Below are 15,202 nucleotides of genomic sequence, written 5' to 3' on the forward strand. Positions count from 1 at the left end.
TGATGGCACACTGCGGAAATAACGAAGCTTTTTTCTTTAAAAACGTCCCCATGATATAAGACTTAATCTTCGTTAAGAGGGTGTGTTGTTTTCCATAGACAATTTGTTACTGTTATGCGAACTGCCTCGATACAAATACAAACGTACGCATATACTAGCTGCCGCAGCTAACTTGAGCCAAAGGCCTTAACTATTATATGAGATGCAGGCCAGGGAAATACTGACATATTGCTAGCGCCCAACCATATTTTGCTTTACAAATAAAGAATGCGGTTAATAACGCAAGTAACAAAATACTGATCTCAGACAATAAACTGAATTGGCAAATTCCGAGGACGCTTTCAAAACGTTGATAGCGCTATAGCAAATCTTACGTGTATCTTTTTTTTCCCCCAACTTCAAAGAGAGGCCACAAAATTAGAGATTCTCCCGTCAATAGTTCATTCACTCGCCACGATCCGGTTACTGTCAGCCCAGTGCGCTTCCATCGAGCGCCCGGGATCATGTCTATATTTCAATCAGCTCAAATGTGCAGTCTTCTACACAGCAGGATAGTCCATAGCAGTAGGGCGTGAGTGCTGCATTTTCGTAACTATTTTCTTGCCTAAGATAGAGCGTGCTCCAGGTAAAGTTCCAAAATATTTGCCAATGGGCGATGCTGTTTAACGTACTATTTTTACTTTTCACTAGAAAAGAAAAGCATTTTTCAACAGTTGTTTTCGGTGTAGACTTACTTTCTTGATCTCTGAATTGCTTCACTCTATATTTTTCATTGCTCACAAACAAATTGAAACAATGGGTGAGATTACTACCGCTATAACATAAAGATTAAAAAAAAAGATGTCACACTTGTTTTCTTTTTGTTTGTGCTTGAAAAAATAAGGCAAATTGATTTCAAATTACTTGTTGCGAACGGTACAATGATGTTCACTGTCAGTGAATGTTGCAACTTCATGCGTAAAGTATTTTAGTTTCACAAATTTTGCTAGCGCCATTTTTTGCTACAAGATGCCCTGTTCTTGCTTCAATTGACAGAAAAAAATTGTTTACAATAAAACAATAGAGCTTAATGTTTAGGACAAGAAACAAACAAATCAACCTGTACACATATGGACTAGGGTTGAGCGCATCAGGAGAGTTGGCTTTGAAACACTGAAATTGTAAAACTGTACATTGAATAAACTTTTCAGTGCACTTAATCAATCCTTAAGGATAAATACATTACAATTCAGCTTCCTTTTCAGGAGTTCCCATCCCAGCAGTTCCTATTACTGCCCGTGTATTTGCTTATCCCTTAAATCGTGCGTTGTTTTAGTTCGCACATACTCCCTCGCCTACCTACGCATACATTCGTAAGTTACTGCAATATATTGTCACTGTGAAGCAGTGGAAGCAGCAAAGATACGTTTCCTCAGACGTCCCGAGAAGCGTGCAAGGCAGCAGCGAGCTCTAGAGAAGCCGAATAGCCACTGGCGACGAGCATAAACAAGGCGAGGCTGAATTTCAAGCCGTGCAGTTCCGCCGCGTGACGGTGCCACAAGGAATATTAGGATTGTGGCAATAAGAAAAACCACCAGAAAGAAACATGAAGCTCCACTCAAGCCAAGCCGCACAAACGTGTCTCTATGGCCTAAGATTAGCTCAGCTTACTTGGACACCAAGCATTCTTGAGGGTTATATTTAAATATCCTACCTCAAGGGAGCTACATGAGCGGGCGGAATCACAAGTATGGAGATCCTGCCAACTTGAACGTGTCATGTGATCTCGTGGTCTCACACGACCCGCTAATCTGTCAATGCCCTTACCGAGGACTAGTTGCTCGAAGCATGCTCTTGATTGTTTGCTCTTAAAGCTGACAAAGTCTATACGACGGACTCTCAGGTCTTTGTCGCTAATCGCATTAGGGTTCTGATCTTGGTCGTATTTGCCACCACCTGGTGTCAAATAGACAATATCGGCATACATGCATCTATCCGACTATTCAAGTCCACTGAACGCCTCTTGCTCGAACAAAAATTTTCGCGGGAAATGAAATGGACAGCCCCGTCAATATAAATGATTCCACCAGTTGGTCGACTTCGCGCTGAGGTTGCAGGTGAGGTTGCAGGTACGCTGGTTACGTTAATTGTCTGAGAGTGGTGACAGAACGGCTTCAGTTGAAAACTGAGATTTGCTCTGTGCGTAAGCGCCTTGATCGCAGCGTTAATAAAGTTGCAACGAAGCCAGAATCAATGCTGCGTGTGTTTCCCGCGTAAGAAATCTTCCGCAAGTGAAGAGGCCGACCAGCGAAGCATGTCGTTGAAAATGGAGATTTGGTTGCTAGAGAGGTTCAGGGTCTGCTCGAGTAGAAGTGATGGAGGAGCAGAACCAGTCCTCGAGGACTTGAGACGTTACGCTGGCTATCGCTTTCTCAACCAGTAGTCTCGTTAGGGGCCGGCTAAATTCTTATCATATTAATATACTGACTAGTAAAATAAGCCAAAAAAACACGAATTGGTTACTAGTATCCAAGGGACCATGCTGCCTTCCACTGTAACGGCAAATTCCACTTGGCAATCCGTTGAAACAGAAGAGCTGTTTTAATGGGCAGTTGAATTGATATCCTGATCTCTGACTGGGCCACGATTGCATGTTTCCTGCACAATCTACAAGACTATGTTTGAATGATAATGGTAAAAATAATATTAATGAAATGACTATCCTATCCTTTCATTACTGCGTGCTTGCATTACTGCCAGAGAATGGTAGCATTACTCTTAACTATGTTAAAATCATGAAGTTGTTGTTACTTTGTGCCCCGTGTATGACCCATATTGAGCAGGATGAGGATTTCCTAGCAGTAAAAAGAGAGCGAAGCCATTTTTAATGCCGATGAAATGATTTTATTCCATTTTGATGCATCCCACGTTGGTTTGCCACCTCTGCAAGATAAAAGAGGGGAGGGAGAAAGAACAGTTTGGATGTTATTATTACACTGCAGTTTTGTTCGGCAGCTAATAAAGGTCAAGTTTTCTACAAACGTGGTCTACTGAAGTTATTGGTTTGATCCGAGTCGAACAAAAATATCGGGTCGCGTCAAAACTACGACCATATATTCTGTAATTATTCCGTAACGTCGAAACTTTCTTTACTTTTGTACTAACTTATGGTAGTTGCTTAAGATTTTCTACAGAAATTTTACTAATCATTATTCCTGTATACTCCGCTTTAGTATCTACATTGAAATCTGATGTTACTATAGAAGTTTCAGTCGTAACAACATGTACACGGTCAAAAACCGTCGAGAAAGTGTCTTGTGAGAAATTTATTTTTTGTTTCTAATAGGTCTGCTGGGAAATTTTAATTATTTTTTGTATTCCCTAATCTTTCAGTGAGCCCAAAACTTGGGCAAGATTATTTAAAAAAATTTTACTCTCTCCTCACTAAACAAGGGGTTGGTTGTTGAAAAGGAAGAGTCAGGCAGACCTTAATTTCACGCTCTTAAATTTTGGTTTCATCAATTATGGAAACAAGACTAAAATGGCATTCCAATAAGGGAGTATTTACTCAGTGACGTCCACCCAAACGCAGCCATACGGCTACAAAGGAAAGCTATACAGCTTTCTCAGAAACTTCGCAGTTAAAGAAAACTTCGTCCACATCCGGGGATCGAACCCGGCACGACCGCCTTTCCGGTGTAGTCGCTCTACCGACTGAGCTAACCAGGACGGCTGGCACAACAGATGTTAGGGCGAAAGCGAATTGATCTATAACTCGAAGCTGGAATGGTATGAATATTACCAAAATGGCATTATTGGAGCTTCTTCCAAAATAACCTGTGCGGGATGTCGATTGCCGGTTTTCACCCGTACAAAAATGGTAGCATTACTCAATTCGCCCACAAAGTTCAAGTGAATTTTTCGTTTTCTTTTTCACAAGGCAAAAGTGTGCTTTGGCCTGAACGTGGGGAAATCATTCATCGTGCAACTTCGCAATGCTATTTCACATATAGCTCTCGCTTACATCAGATCAGTGCTTATCTCGTATTAGATGAAGGTGCCAGTTCTGCACAAGCTGACAGCTCGTGGCGCTCATATATTCCGACGGGAAACTCACATTTCTTCAGCAGGGTCGTGTAGCCGAGTCCGCCGAGTCCGTAGCCGTAACTCAGGCCATAGGTGCCGAGTCCGTAGGTATAGCCAGGAACTCCGTAGCCATAGCTGTAGCCAGGGACGTGGTGAACAGTGGAGACAGAGGCGGCAAGAGGGGCGCGGTATGCGCCGTAGGTTGGAACACCCACACCGTAGGTTGGAACACCCACACCGTAGGTGTATGGGTATCCGACGTAGCCGGAGAAGGCGCAGGTGGCCAGGGCAAGGAGAAGACAGAGACGAAGCTGCGCAAAGCATCGTTCGAGATGAAAGACGCATAGGCTTGGGCACTGCGGTATTTCATAAGGTTTGTGTTGAATAGCGCCGAATACAACGGAGAATCTTAAGTAGTCTAACTTGTACGCATGTAAACTCTGTTGTTCGTGCTAGAATGCTAGAATGCCTAATTTAGCTTGGCCCTTGCCAGCTTTTTCTACACCGTGCATTTACATGACTACAGATGGCTATAACCGTTGCCGCAAGGACCAATATTTGAACATTATTCTGGACGTACAAAAAATGCCCCGCCGTGGTGGTGCAATGCTTAGGGCGTTCGACTACTGTGCCCAAGAATGCGGGATTGAATCCCGGTAGCAGCGGCCGCTTCCGATGGAGGAAAAAAGCTAGGTGGCCGTGAGCTGCGCGATGAGTATACGTTAAAGAACCCCTGGTTGTCGTAGTTTCTGGAGCTCTCAACTAAGGCGTCTATCATATCCTAAGAAGCTCTATGACGTTAAATCCTACAAACAGAACAAAACCATACACACAACGCCAAAATCGAGTAAATTTTTGCGGTTGCTAGCGAGATCAAAAACTTATCGCGAGTCATTTTTTTTTAATCTCTGCTTTAACGTACAGAGTACCCTGTATTTTCTATCAGCATTTTCGTACCACAATACGAATGTCATGAATCTAATTGCTAGAAATAGAACGCTGCAACTCTCGGTTGCACTCGTTTCCTAGGTATCAAAGAAATGTTAAAAAAGATATAGGTCACTAATAGAGAGCTAGATTTTTATTTTCGAAATCTGAGACTGGAGTTATGCTGCAATTTAACAAAAGCGACTGATCATTTAATTTTGCGGAATAAAAATTTTGTGTGCTTTTCATCCTAAACCCGCCTTTTATCCTAACATTCTCTTATCCTAAAAACGCTGTCATGCAATATTTTACATTATATCATTGTCTGGGAAGAAACAGACTCTACAAAATGTTAAAGCGTTTCTTCCTCACCATGATTGGAGTTTGGGGCAGCTCTTGAAGCACGTCAAGATGTAGCTACCAGAGGATGAGCTCGCTTTATATACTCACGATGTGCTCCTCTCACCCACCTTATTTTACCTGAAGCTGCATGCAATGCCGACTGAGAGGGCAGTTTCGCTGGAATGGGAATTCGGACGGGTGGAGCTCGTTCTTGTTTTTGTTATGTGTACTATTTTTGCGTTGCTTGGGTAAACTACACGTTGCCTTATCGCGGGGCCCGGACAGTGTTGAATGACCGCCTGGCCACCACGTGTCGCTAGAGGAGTGAACGTTCTGTGCCCTCTGATCTGAGATTAAAACAGGCTCACAGCTTGGGAAGGTTTCAGGCGTCTCCAGCAAACTAACAACGACTTTTTAGAGACCGGACATTCTCCTTTTCGCATGCATGTCACGTACAGGCAGGCAGCTGTGTGCCTTGAGCCCAGTGTCTTTAATATTAGCGTTTTATGTGCACTGCCGTGAAGAGAGCATTACACGACAGATGGTTACTCTTCTTATATAAAACGTAAAGCGAGGAATCGCTGTTGTTACTATCAATAGAAACCATATACTACTTAGAAAGGGTCAAGCAGTATTTCGTTTTTCTTTTTTTTGAAAGAGAGATATTGTCGCCCTCTACTTCAACGGTTTCGATGAAAAATCAATAAAAATGAAATAGGAAAGTATTAAACAGAAATCTGAGCATTTTCGTAGTGTTTACAAATAACTTTGCATATTCGTGAAATGCTACAAGAAGGGGAAAAACAGTGAAATCATCCAATATTTATTCCAAAAGAGTGGTCGAGTTTTTCTTGCGAAATTGGATGCGAACTTTTCTAAGCACGCGTTTTTGTCCGCTTCTTATAGGTGTCTACCATTAATGAGCGGTTGCGCACAGCACAGGAGGCATTTCTTAGGAAAAACCTATTTAGGCGACACCCCGTGCTAACTTATATTCCATAGGTATACAGTGTCTTTCGGGTGTGGACGAATTTATGTTATTGGTTTCCATTTTAACTTGTTCGCATGCTGAACAGCCAACACCTGCTCGTTTTCGTAATAACTATGTTGATGTAAAAAATATTGCCTCAGCATTTTTGACATTTTTGCCAGAAATGGATTATTTTGCATGTTAATTCGAAGCAGAAACCTTCAATTTACAATGAATGTATTGCTAGACAATCGTTATTGTTTCAAGGGCTTTCATTCGCGACCCGACACATACCCTAGTTATCCTACTATGCTGAAGCCAAGCAGATACTGCCGACCATTACCAATACGCCGGCGTATTAGCCAAACTGGCTTAAACTTCCTTGGTGAAACCAACAACAAAGACATCTTCGGTCATTCTGAAGACGCTAAATATCGAGCGGATATTTCTACTTCGACGGTTCATTATGCGACGGTTTTATCCTGCAGCGGAGGATGAAAATAGGCTGGCCAGAGTTAACGCATATATATTTCTATTGCTTACAGCTGGTCGAAAAGAAGCATCTGGTTAATAACTTTGGGGCCAATATCATAAGCAGATTGCCGGATAACGAGAAAAACGTAAGACGATTTAAGGAAGATGATTTTTGCTTTCATATTTTAAATGCTAGAGAAAAGAACTAACCAATAACAATCATGATTATTTCGTCTGAAATGTAACTTACTACAGTGGTCAATTAGAGCACCAAAAATGAAAACTAATATTACCGAACAGTAATCGATTACAAATTTTTTTTCTGGTCATCCAACTTCATTAATTGTAACAACAGAAACTCGCTCGAACTGCAATTAACTAGTGCAGTTTTCTGGAACTTTTTCCACACGCCATTAACTTTCAGCAGAAGTTGTTTTTCAAAGTTGTGACTGACGTTGCAACGTTTGTTTTTGAAAATGTCATCCGCTGCGCTGTACACTCCTCCACAAATAAACCTTAACGGGTTAGGTGGGGCTCTAACGTAGGAGCACCTTGCACAATCTCTCGTAGCTACGCAGTGTTTTTATGGCAGTTCATACAGTATCTATGATCGGCCAAAGCTCAATATTGAAGGCCGTCGACTACTCAAACCTAGGATGCGGGATCGAATCTCGGCCACGGCGGCCGGTTTTGGATGAAGGCGGAAAGCAAGGTTAATGTGTGCTTGGTGATATCAGGGTACATTAAAGAAACCAAAGGGGTCGAAATTTTCGAAGACCTCCAATTTGACTTTTCCCGGGCCAGACAAAGACAAGGTTCTTTATCCAGGCGCTTGCTCAGCTTGCAAACGGCTCCCCTGCAACCGTCTTTCAGTTCTGTTTCACATCTTGTATCCTAAGTTGGTTAGGGACTTTAAGCCCTAAAAACCAAACCAAACATCCTCCATGAAGCGCCACGCTAATTTGTAGGCGAAGCGAGAACATACCACCGGTAGGTTCGCTACAAAACCCGAAAAAAATTCGTTGCGACTTTGTTTCGAACCTCAGAGGTGGCTTCTCGAGTGAAACCATGGGAAGGCTGGTTGAATACTCGGGCACAATGCTGTTAGAACTCCGCAAGTCGTCTTTCACTAGCCACCAATTTGGACCTAAATCGAGGAATTACAACTGATGTCAGCAGAAGATACACCAAGAATGAAGATCTTGGAGAGCGCAGCATGGTAAGCACCCATGCGCGCTGTCGTGCGACTAAAAAATTGGACGCCATCACACACTCGTAGACGCATCGCCCTGTACCTTTTTCCGCATAGGAATAATTGCAAAATAGTAATAATAATAATAATAACTTTATTTCACCACCACAAAGTACATGGTGACAGGATGCCTACAGTAAAAGCTGCCTCTTGGGCAGCTTGACAAGGCCAGAGGCACCCAGCCGTTTACTTTCGCAGCAAAAGTAGTACACAATATTTAGGAAAACGACAATACATGTATCACAGTAAACTATCACAGAAATAGTAATTCATTGCCTCAACACAACTGGTTTACACGAAGCATTACATTTTAAAAAGTAATTAATTGTTTTACACAAATTACTCGTAATGTAAGTAATCACAAGTAGTCAATTACGTACAACTTCAGATTCTTTAGATAAATATTCTGTCAGTTACGGTAACAGCGACCATGACAGTGAGTGCATTGCAAGAACGGCTTGTGCGGAATTGAGGAATATGCAATTCTTTACTCAACTGACCCACATCTAAGATCAAGACTCCCTCCGAAATTTCTTCGCAGACTAGAAAGTCTTTCTCCTGAGCTGTGCATATACAAATAGCTTGCGATACCGTTTTGGTGAAATGAACAGTCCGCTTTGTGACAACTGTGGTTCAGTTGAAACTGCGCAGCATATCGTGCTTGAGTGTCTTGCGTACGCTGACGAGCGGGCGTACTACGAACATAGCATGGAAAAGCACTCCCCAGTGCTTTTAACAATGAACATCGTTTTAGGTCTCTTAGTCTGCCTCAGATAACAGAGACACGGAATGAACCTTTTATTTAAGTATTAAAAAGGAATTGGACTTTTAGAAAAACTCTAAGTTCACCTTGAATGTTACCCTCAGGATTTATCACGCTGCGAACTCTATAAGCAAATTTATCGCACTATGCATTTCATCATTTTATTTTATGCCATTACTCCACGATGCACCTTACAACTCATGGCCGAATTTTATCTCTCCCTTCATTTCTTTTAATTTTCTCACGATTATTTTTCAACCGTTTCCTCACCAATTCCCCTTCCTACACAGAGTAGCATGTCAGCGAAATTTAAGCGCGGCTAAAATTGCTGTTTTTCATTAAACAGTCTCTCTCTCTTCTCTCAATCCAGTATACGGAAAAAATGAAACGCACGTTTCTTGTCGGCTGCTATTCAAATCGACAAGAAGAATCTTCTTACTTCACAGCGGGCGTGAGTATTGCTTGCAGGCGCGAATGTGGCTTCGAATATTAAGCCTATTTTATGCACTGAAGAGGTCGTTTACAAGACAGAATGGTTTTCTTTATTTATTGCGCAAAACATCACTGCTCTATTCGGGAATCGGAAGGGTTTTCAGACATCTGGCAAAACTAAATTCCTGATTTGAGTATGCTAAAATAGAAACAGTCAATAAAAGACGTGTCACACTGAGATGTTATGTTCTTTGGGATTACCCGTGTAATGTAATTCAGTACAAATAAAAAAAACTTACAGGTTTGACGTCTATACCCCGCTTCTTGAAAATGTTTTTTCAAGTACATCATTGATGCACTTGCAGAAAAAATGTTTACAATTCCCATATAATAAAAGTTTCTAGTATATTCACTACGAGCTGCATATGATAAATGAATATATGGTCATTGTCAGTAGTAAATGGAGGGCCGCATCCTCCTCCAGGCACAAGTTTTCTAGGCTTCCAAACGTGCCGCTGCGTGCATCCGCTTGTGTGCTTCCGACTGGGAAACGCGCATATAGTATTTGCCGTTGCTCCAAATACACATGGTTTTCTCTATTCTTCAAGTTCGACAGTGTCCCCTACGTGCCTAGCCAAATTTGGTCTTTTGTGCCACCACCTATATAAGCTTCACATGTTCCTGTCAACCTGTGAACTCATCGTCTATATCTTTGCCTTTTTATTCTTGACATACTTTCCGGCTTGGCTGCTGTTCTTCAGCCATAGATACTCGCCTTCGCTGCCTTCACACATAGGTACAATTGGTACAGGCGATGTAAGCCGCCTTCCTAATTCTTGACATATCCGAATCTCTCGCACATGAATGCGTGAAACACTATTACAGCGGAAACATTTTTAAGCGTAAAACCATCAGAAGGACGATGATAACGGCTCCTATTAGGTCGCTAACACACGGTGTGTGTGTGTGTGTGTGTGTGTGTGTGTGTGTGTGTGTGTGTGTGTGTGTGTGTGTGTGTGTGTGTGTGTGTGTGTGTGTGTGTGTGTGTGTGTGTGTGTGTGTGTGTGTGTGTGTGTGTGTGTGTGTGTGTGTGTGTGTGTGTGTGTGTGTGTGTGTGTGTGTGTGTGTGTGTGTGTGTGTGTGTGTGTGTGTGTGTGTGTGTGTGTGTGTGTGTGTGTGTGTGTGTGTGTGTGTGTGTGTGTGAGCGCGTGCGTGTATGCGTGTGTCTGTGGTAAGACCCTACGCGCGTTGCGGTACATCAGTAGTTACGGCACTTGGCTACTGATCCGCAGAAATTGAGTTAAATCCTTACCGTAGAGGCCGCATTTCGACGCGGACGCAACACAAAAAGCGCCTTTGAGCTCCTTCGTTACCAGTGGCCGTTAAAATTTCCCATTTGGTAGAAATTATTCAAGAGGCCAGTACTAACGCGCCTTCCTTCTTCTTTCATTCCCTTCATTCCCTCCCTCATAGCCCGGTTGTGTTGACGGCAATGAGACGCCTACCGCGTTGTTCTCTCGCAGAAATCTGAGTTTAATATTTATTCTAAATTCTGACACCTTGCAGTGGCATGTCCTTAGTTTGGAACCCTTGAGTATTGTACACTCTTGATAATTAACTCTGAAAAGAATAGAGGTATCAGGTCCGCATTTCCTTCCTCTCCGTTTGGGATCGCACGCAACTTGGTTAATATTGAGCCCCACTCCTTAGGTAATGACAAATTATGCCTTGGTTATCTCGTGCGATCTTTAACTCCGGCGACGTCCACAGGGCAACCCCAACGATAAATGTTTTTGGAGGGGAGGGAAGGGGTGGCGGGTTGATAACCCAGAAAATTTCTGAAGCTTCATAGATAATTCACAGCTTTATAGGGAGTAAAATTATAAAATAATTTTCTTACCTATTTCTTTGAATACAACACTGAATCAAGATCAGTATATATACGACGCCTTCATGACTGCTTGAAAAAAATGTGGCGACCTATAAGACTTGGTTCATCCTTATCTGATAATAGCTCATGGCCGCAAAGCAATCATACAGCGCCTTTTGTGCGAGGTGAACCTCCTCCGAAGTTTTTGGGCGTAAGTTGGTTGGTACTTAATTTTCAAATATTTGCTTTTGCAATCTGGTGGTAGTTTGATCTTTTTTTTTTCATCATCATCATCAGCTTGACTCTATCCACTGCAGGTCGAAGGCCTCTCCCATATTTCTCCACTTAACCCGGTTCTGTGCTAGCTGCATCCACTTGACCCCTGCGAACTTCTTAATCTCATCCGCCCACCTAACTTTCTGCCACCCCCTGCTACGCTTTCCTTCTCTTGGAATCACGTTTGTTACCCTAAGTGACCATCGGTTATCCTCTCTTCGCACTACATGTCCTGCCCATGCCCATTTCTTCTTCTTAGTTTCTACTAAAATGTCGGTAACTTGAGTTATTTCTCTGACCCACTCTGCACGCTTCCTATTTCTTAATGTTACCCCTACCATTTTTCGCTCCATAGCCCTCTGGGTTGTCCTCAAATTAAGTAGAACTCTCTTGGTGAGCCTCCATGTTTCAGCCCCATAGGTGAGTACAGGTAAGATGCAACTGTTGTATACTTTCCTCTTGAGCGATACCGGTAAGCTGCTAGTCATAATCTGCGAGTGCTTGCCAAATGCGCTCTATCCCAATCTTATTCTTCTTGTTACTGCCTTTTCATGATCCGGATCTGCGGTTACTACCTGTCCTAAGTAGACATATTCGCCTACTACTTCCAGTACTTCGCTACCTAATGTAAACTGCTGTTCCTTCCCGAGGCTGTTGAACATTACCTTAGTTTTCTGCATATTGCTTTTCAAGCCTACCTTTCTACTTTTCCTGTCTAGGTCATAAATCATCATTTGCAGTTCATCCCCCGAGTTGCTTCCGAGTTTTCTTCCATACTGAACTCTAGAGCCGCGTCCAGGCGGCTTTGTTATTGTATCCTCGTTTCCACGGCTTTACCAGATTACGCCCCATTCAAAATGTCTTTAAAATGTCCTAATTACTACCCGTAATTTGATCTTCTTTAATACCTTTTGTGCTTTTTGTCGTGGAATAAACTCGTGCCTCAGCAAAAACCAGCCTTGTCTTTTTATTGCTTTAACAAATACGTTGTAACAGCATGGGGTCACCTCCTGATAGTCAATTATACCATCAAGTACATTTTCAACTTCATGACAGTAACACTCGAATAAAAGCTTTTCTGGTATATGAAAATATATCGCCACTACAGCTATGGGCAGAGAACTCTGCAGCTAGAACCTTATAGTCGGAGACTAGGGGACGATGGAGCCATTTTAGTTTTGCCTGGGTTAGGTGTAGTCGCGCTGCCTGCGATGGTATGAGCGATGATTCCTTTTTTTTGGTAAAACTTCGTTTCTGTTGGCGCTGTATGGCTTCGTTTGCGCCCCATGGTAATGGGGATGTTAGAGCAGTTAACCGACCATCAGTGCACAATAGCGTCCTATATCAGTGCACAATAGCACAATAATGCCCAGGCAGCACGAACTATGGCCCAATATTGGCATTTCGTTATCAATTACCACCCTAACGCTGGGCCAATCTATTGGCGAGACACTCCAATACTGAACTGATCATTTGTGCGGCCTGGGTGGGCGCTCTTGCCCGGTCATAACTTTTTGCTGGTCAGTATGGGGCGGAGGACACCGCACCAGGAGCTAGAGGATTGAACTGAGAAGACCACCAGAGACAAGATTTCTGTCTCATTTAGTCTCCTCGTTGTCTCTATGACCACTGTTCAGTAACAGTAATTACTTTAATATACCGAAGTTTGAAGCGAACATTATGTCGGTAAACACATTTGTGTTTATAGTTTTCATCGACTATTCTCTTTTCTTTGTTCATTTGTTGTGCTAGTCAGCGAATGAAAAGATTCAGAAATGATCTTTCTCTGGTAATGCAGCATTCTCCGCCTATGGGAGATTCTCGTATTATGAAAAAAACTTGATTATGTGTGAAATACAAAACGTGATGCAGGCGTGTCCGGCAAGCCTTAGTCTGGTACTTGAAATTTCCACAACAGCACTTGTCTTCGGCATCGTTTTAAATATTCGGGGAAGATAACGTCTACCGGCTACCTAAATTCTGCCGAGCTAAAATGGCCGATTTAGCGCCTTGTATTAGGAACGTAAAAAAAATATTCTTTTACGTGCTTCAAACTCATTTAAGCGCGATAACCATGCTTTTTTTGTTTGTTTTTTTTTTGCAGATAAAACACCTTAATTTCTTCTTATCATAAATCCCTATTTCGTACAGCCGACTCTGCAATGTTGTTTCATATCGGAAATTATACGTATGTTGCTCATTTGTCCTCATTCGTGAAAATTGCTCAGTATATATGTTTTCTTTCACTTCGCGCTTTCCCCAATTCTACTTAAATACAACTTCAGTTGAGATCAACCGGCTTTTTTTGCAGTAAATACAGTGTGCACTACACAATCCGCATTTCAGTGCTTACCATCTGTGAACAACAACAATTTTGCTTTAGTGCAGTTCAGTTCAAATGACTCGAGCTTGTAATATTTACGGAAAAGTTATTGTGGCTTCACTGCTAAAATAGCGTTTTATTGAGTGATTTGTGGAGTTGTTGGTTCTTCCACCTTGACCTCCTGGAACGGAAGAAACAAATGGAATGTAGGTATTTGCATCGAAAATAAAATGATGACAAGAAATTTTTGTTACAATGCTTGAAATATGAACTTCATGCAATAAGAACATTAGCGTTAATTCGATTATTAAAAGCTCTTTATATTTACATCCCACGAGAAACACATTTGAAAGCAAGGCCACAAAAGTACAAGTTCAAAGCAGTCGTAAATAACGCACAAATATAGGAGCGGGGCTGGTTTTGTTGCAAATATTACCGAATGCTACAACCCCATAACCAAGATTTAATGCGGGGACACTACTGATGTTATCGGCGCACTCGTAAAAGAGTAAAAGTATGGCTTAATGTTTAGTTCCATCATACGTAAAAACAATGAGCTGGAACACTTTGGGGCGTTCAAGTAGGTTGAAATAAAACCATACATACACTTCTTGCGGAGCAGGCCAGCATAGCCTAGACCACCGAGGCCGTATCCGTAGCTCAGGCCGTAACTTCCTAGACCAAAGCCGTACCCTGGCACTCCGTATCCAAGTCCATAGCCGAGTCCATAACCAAATGCCGGTGCGTGATGCACCGTAGACACGGAAGCAAGAGGTGCGTGGTATGATGCGTAGACTGGAGCAGCAAGGGAGTAGCCATGAGGGTATCCGACGTAGCCGGCAAATGAGCAGGCGACCAGGGCCAGGAGTACGCAGGCACGAATCGGTAGAAATTTATCCTAGTGTTTTAGAGCACAGCGCTTAGGCGCCCGTTCCGCGGTTGTGACGTGTCGCCGGCGTAATCAAGTGAGAGACAGTCCCGATCCTCGAGAAAAAGAAAATTTATCAAAAGCAGAGATTGAAGGGCTACAAGCTCTTTGCAGAGCTCATTCGTGGCTCTATTTTCACCTGTCCTGAGGAATACTATTTGACTGATGAGAAAAATGTGCTTTATAACTGCAAATACATAAATATAAGCATCTCTGAAATTCTTGTCCCTAGTATATTGTAAAGACGCTTAAGTAACGGGACCCACATTTCACATTAGGGAGTATCGTAATCGTCTTTAGAATTTGTTCTGAGCTTGTAATGTACACCTATTGCGAAACGTTTAAAGACCAGGGAGTCCGCTTCTAAGTCATGTAGCGGCATGGCTTTAATATTCACAGAGGTTCTTCCTACTGGAAAGGCTAGGACAAAAAAATAAGGCTAGGTTGTTCTGGTTTTGTTTGCGTTGATTTCGTTCAAGGCGTTTAACGATTCAAACCGACTCAGGAGATGAGAGACGCAGTAGTTGAGTGTTCTGGAAATTTAGACTACCTGGTGTTCTTTGCTCTCGCACCATTGCCT

The 15,202-nt window shown here is 42.4% G+C and overlaps 1 protein-coding gene across 1 annotated transcript; it reads right to left on the minus strand.

The window, feature by feature from the left end:
* Positions 1 to 507: 507 nt before the first annotated feature.
* On the minus strand, positions 508 to 14,440 carry LOC146196350 (uncharacterized). Its single transcript, XM_084596969.1, has 4 exons — positions 14,301 to 14,440; positions 4,097 to 4,376; positions 1,807 to 1,935; positions 508 to 539 (listed from the first exon to the last, which is right to left on the minus strand). The coding sequence occupies exons 1-4, from the start codon at positions 14,322 to 14,324 to the stop codon at positions 508 to 510; spliced, it is 465 nt and encodes a 154-aa protein (XP_084453095.1). The 5' UTR covers positions 14,325 to 14,440.
* Between the last annotated feature and the right edge of the window lie 762 nt (positions 14,441 to 15,202).

This window comes from Amblyomma maculatum, chromosome 3, assembly GCF_055883805.1.
Source record: "Amblyomma maculatum isolate TAMU_Amacu chromosome 3, ASM5588380v1, whole genome shotgun sequence".
Taxonomy (NCBI): domain Eukaryota; kingdom Metazoa; phylum Arthropoda; class Arachnida; order Ixodida; family Ixodidae; genus Amblyomma; species Amblyomma maculatum.

Bases quoted from the DNA above. Each gene is read 5' to 3' on its own strand.
- LOC146196350 (XM_084596969.1), bottom strand. From the start codon at position 14,324: ATGCTGGCCTGCTCCGCAAGAAGT. The intron at 1,936-4,096 runs GTGAGTTTCCCG...ATTTGACACCAG, and splicing joins CACGACCCTGCTGAAGAAAT to GTGGTGGCAAATACGACCAA. The intron at 540-1,806 runs GTAAGGGCATTG...CCTGCTGTGTAG, and splicing joins CTTCGAGCAACTAGTCCTCG to AAGACTGCACATTTGAGCTG.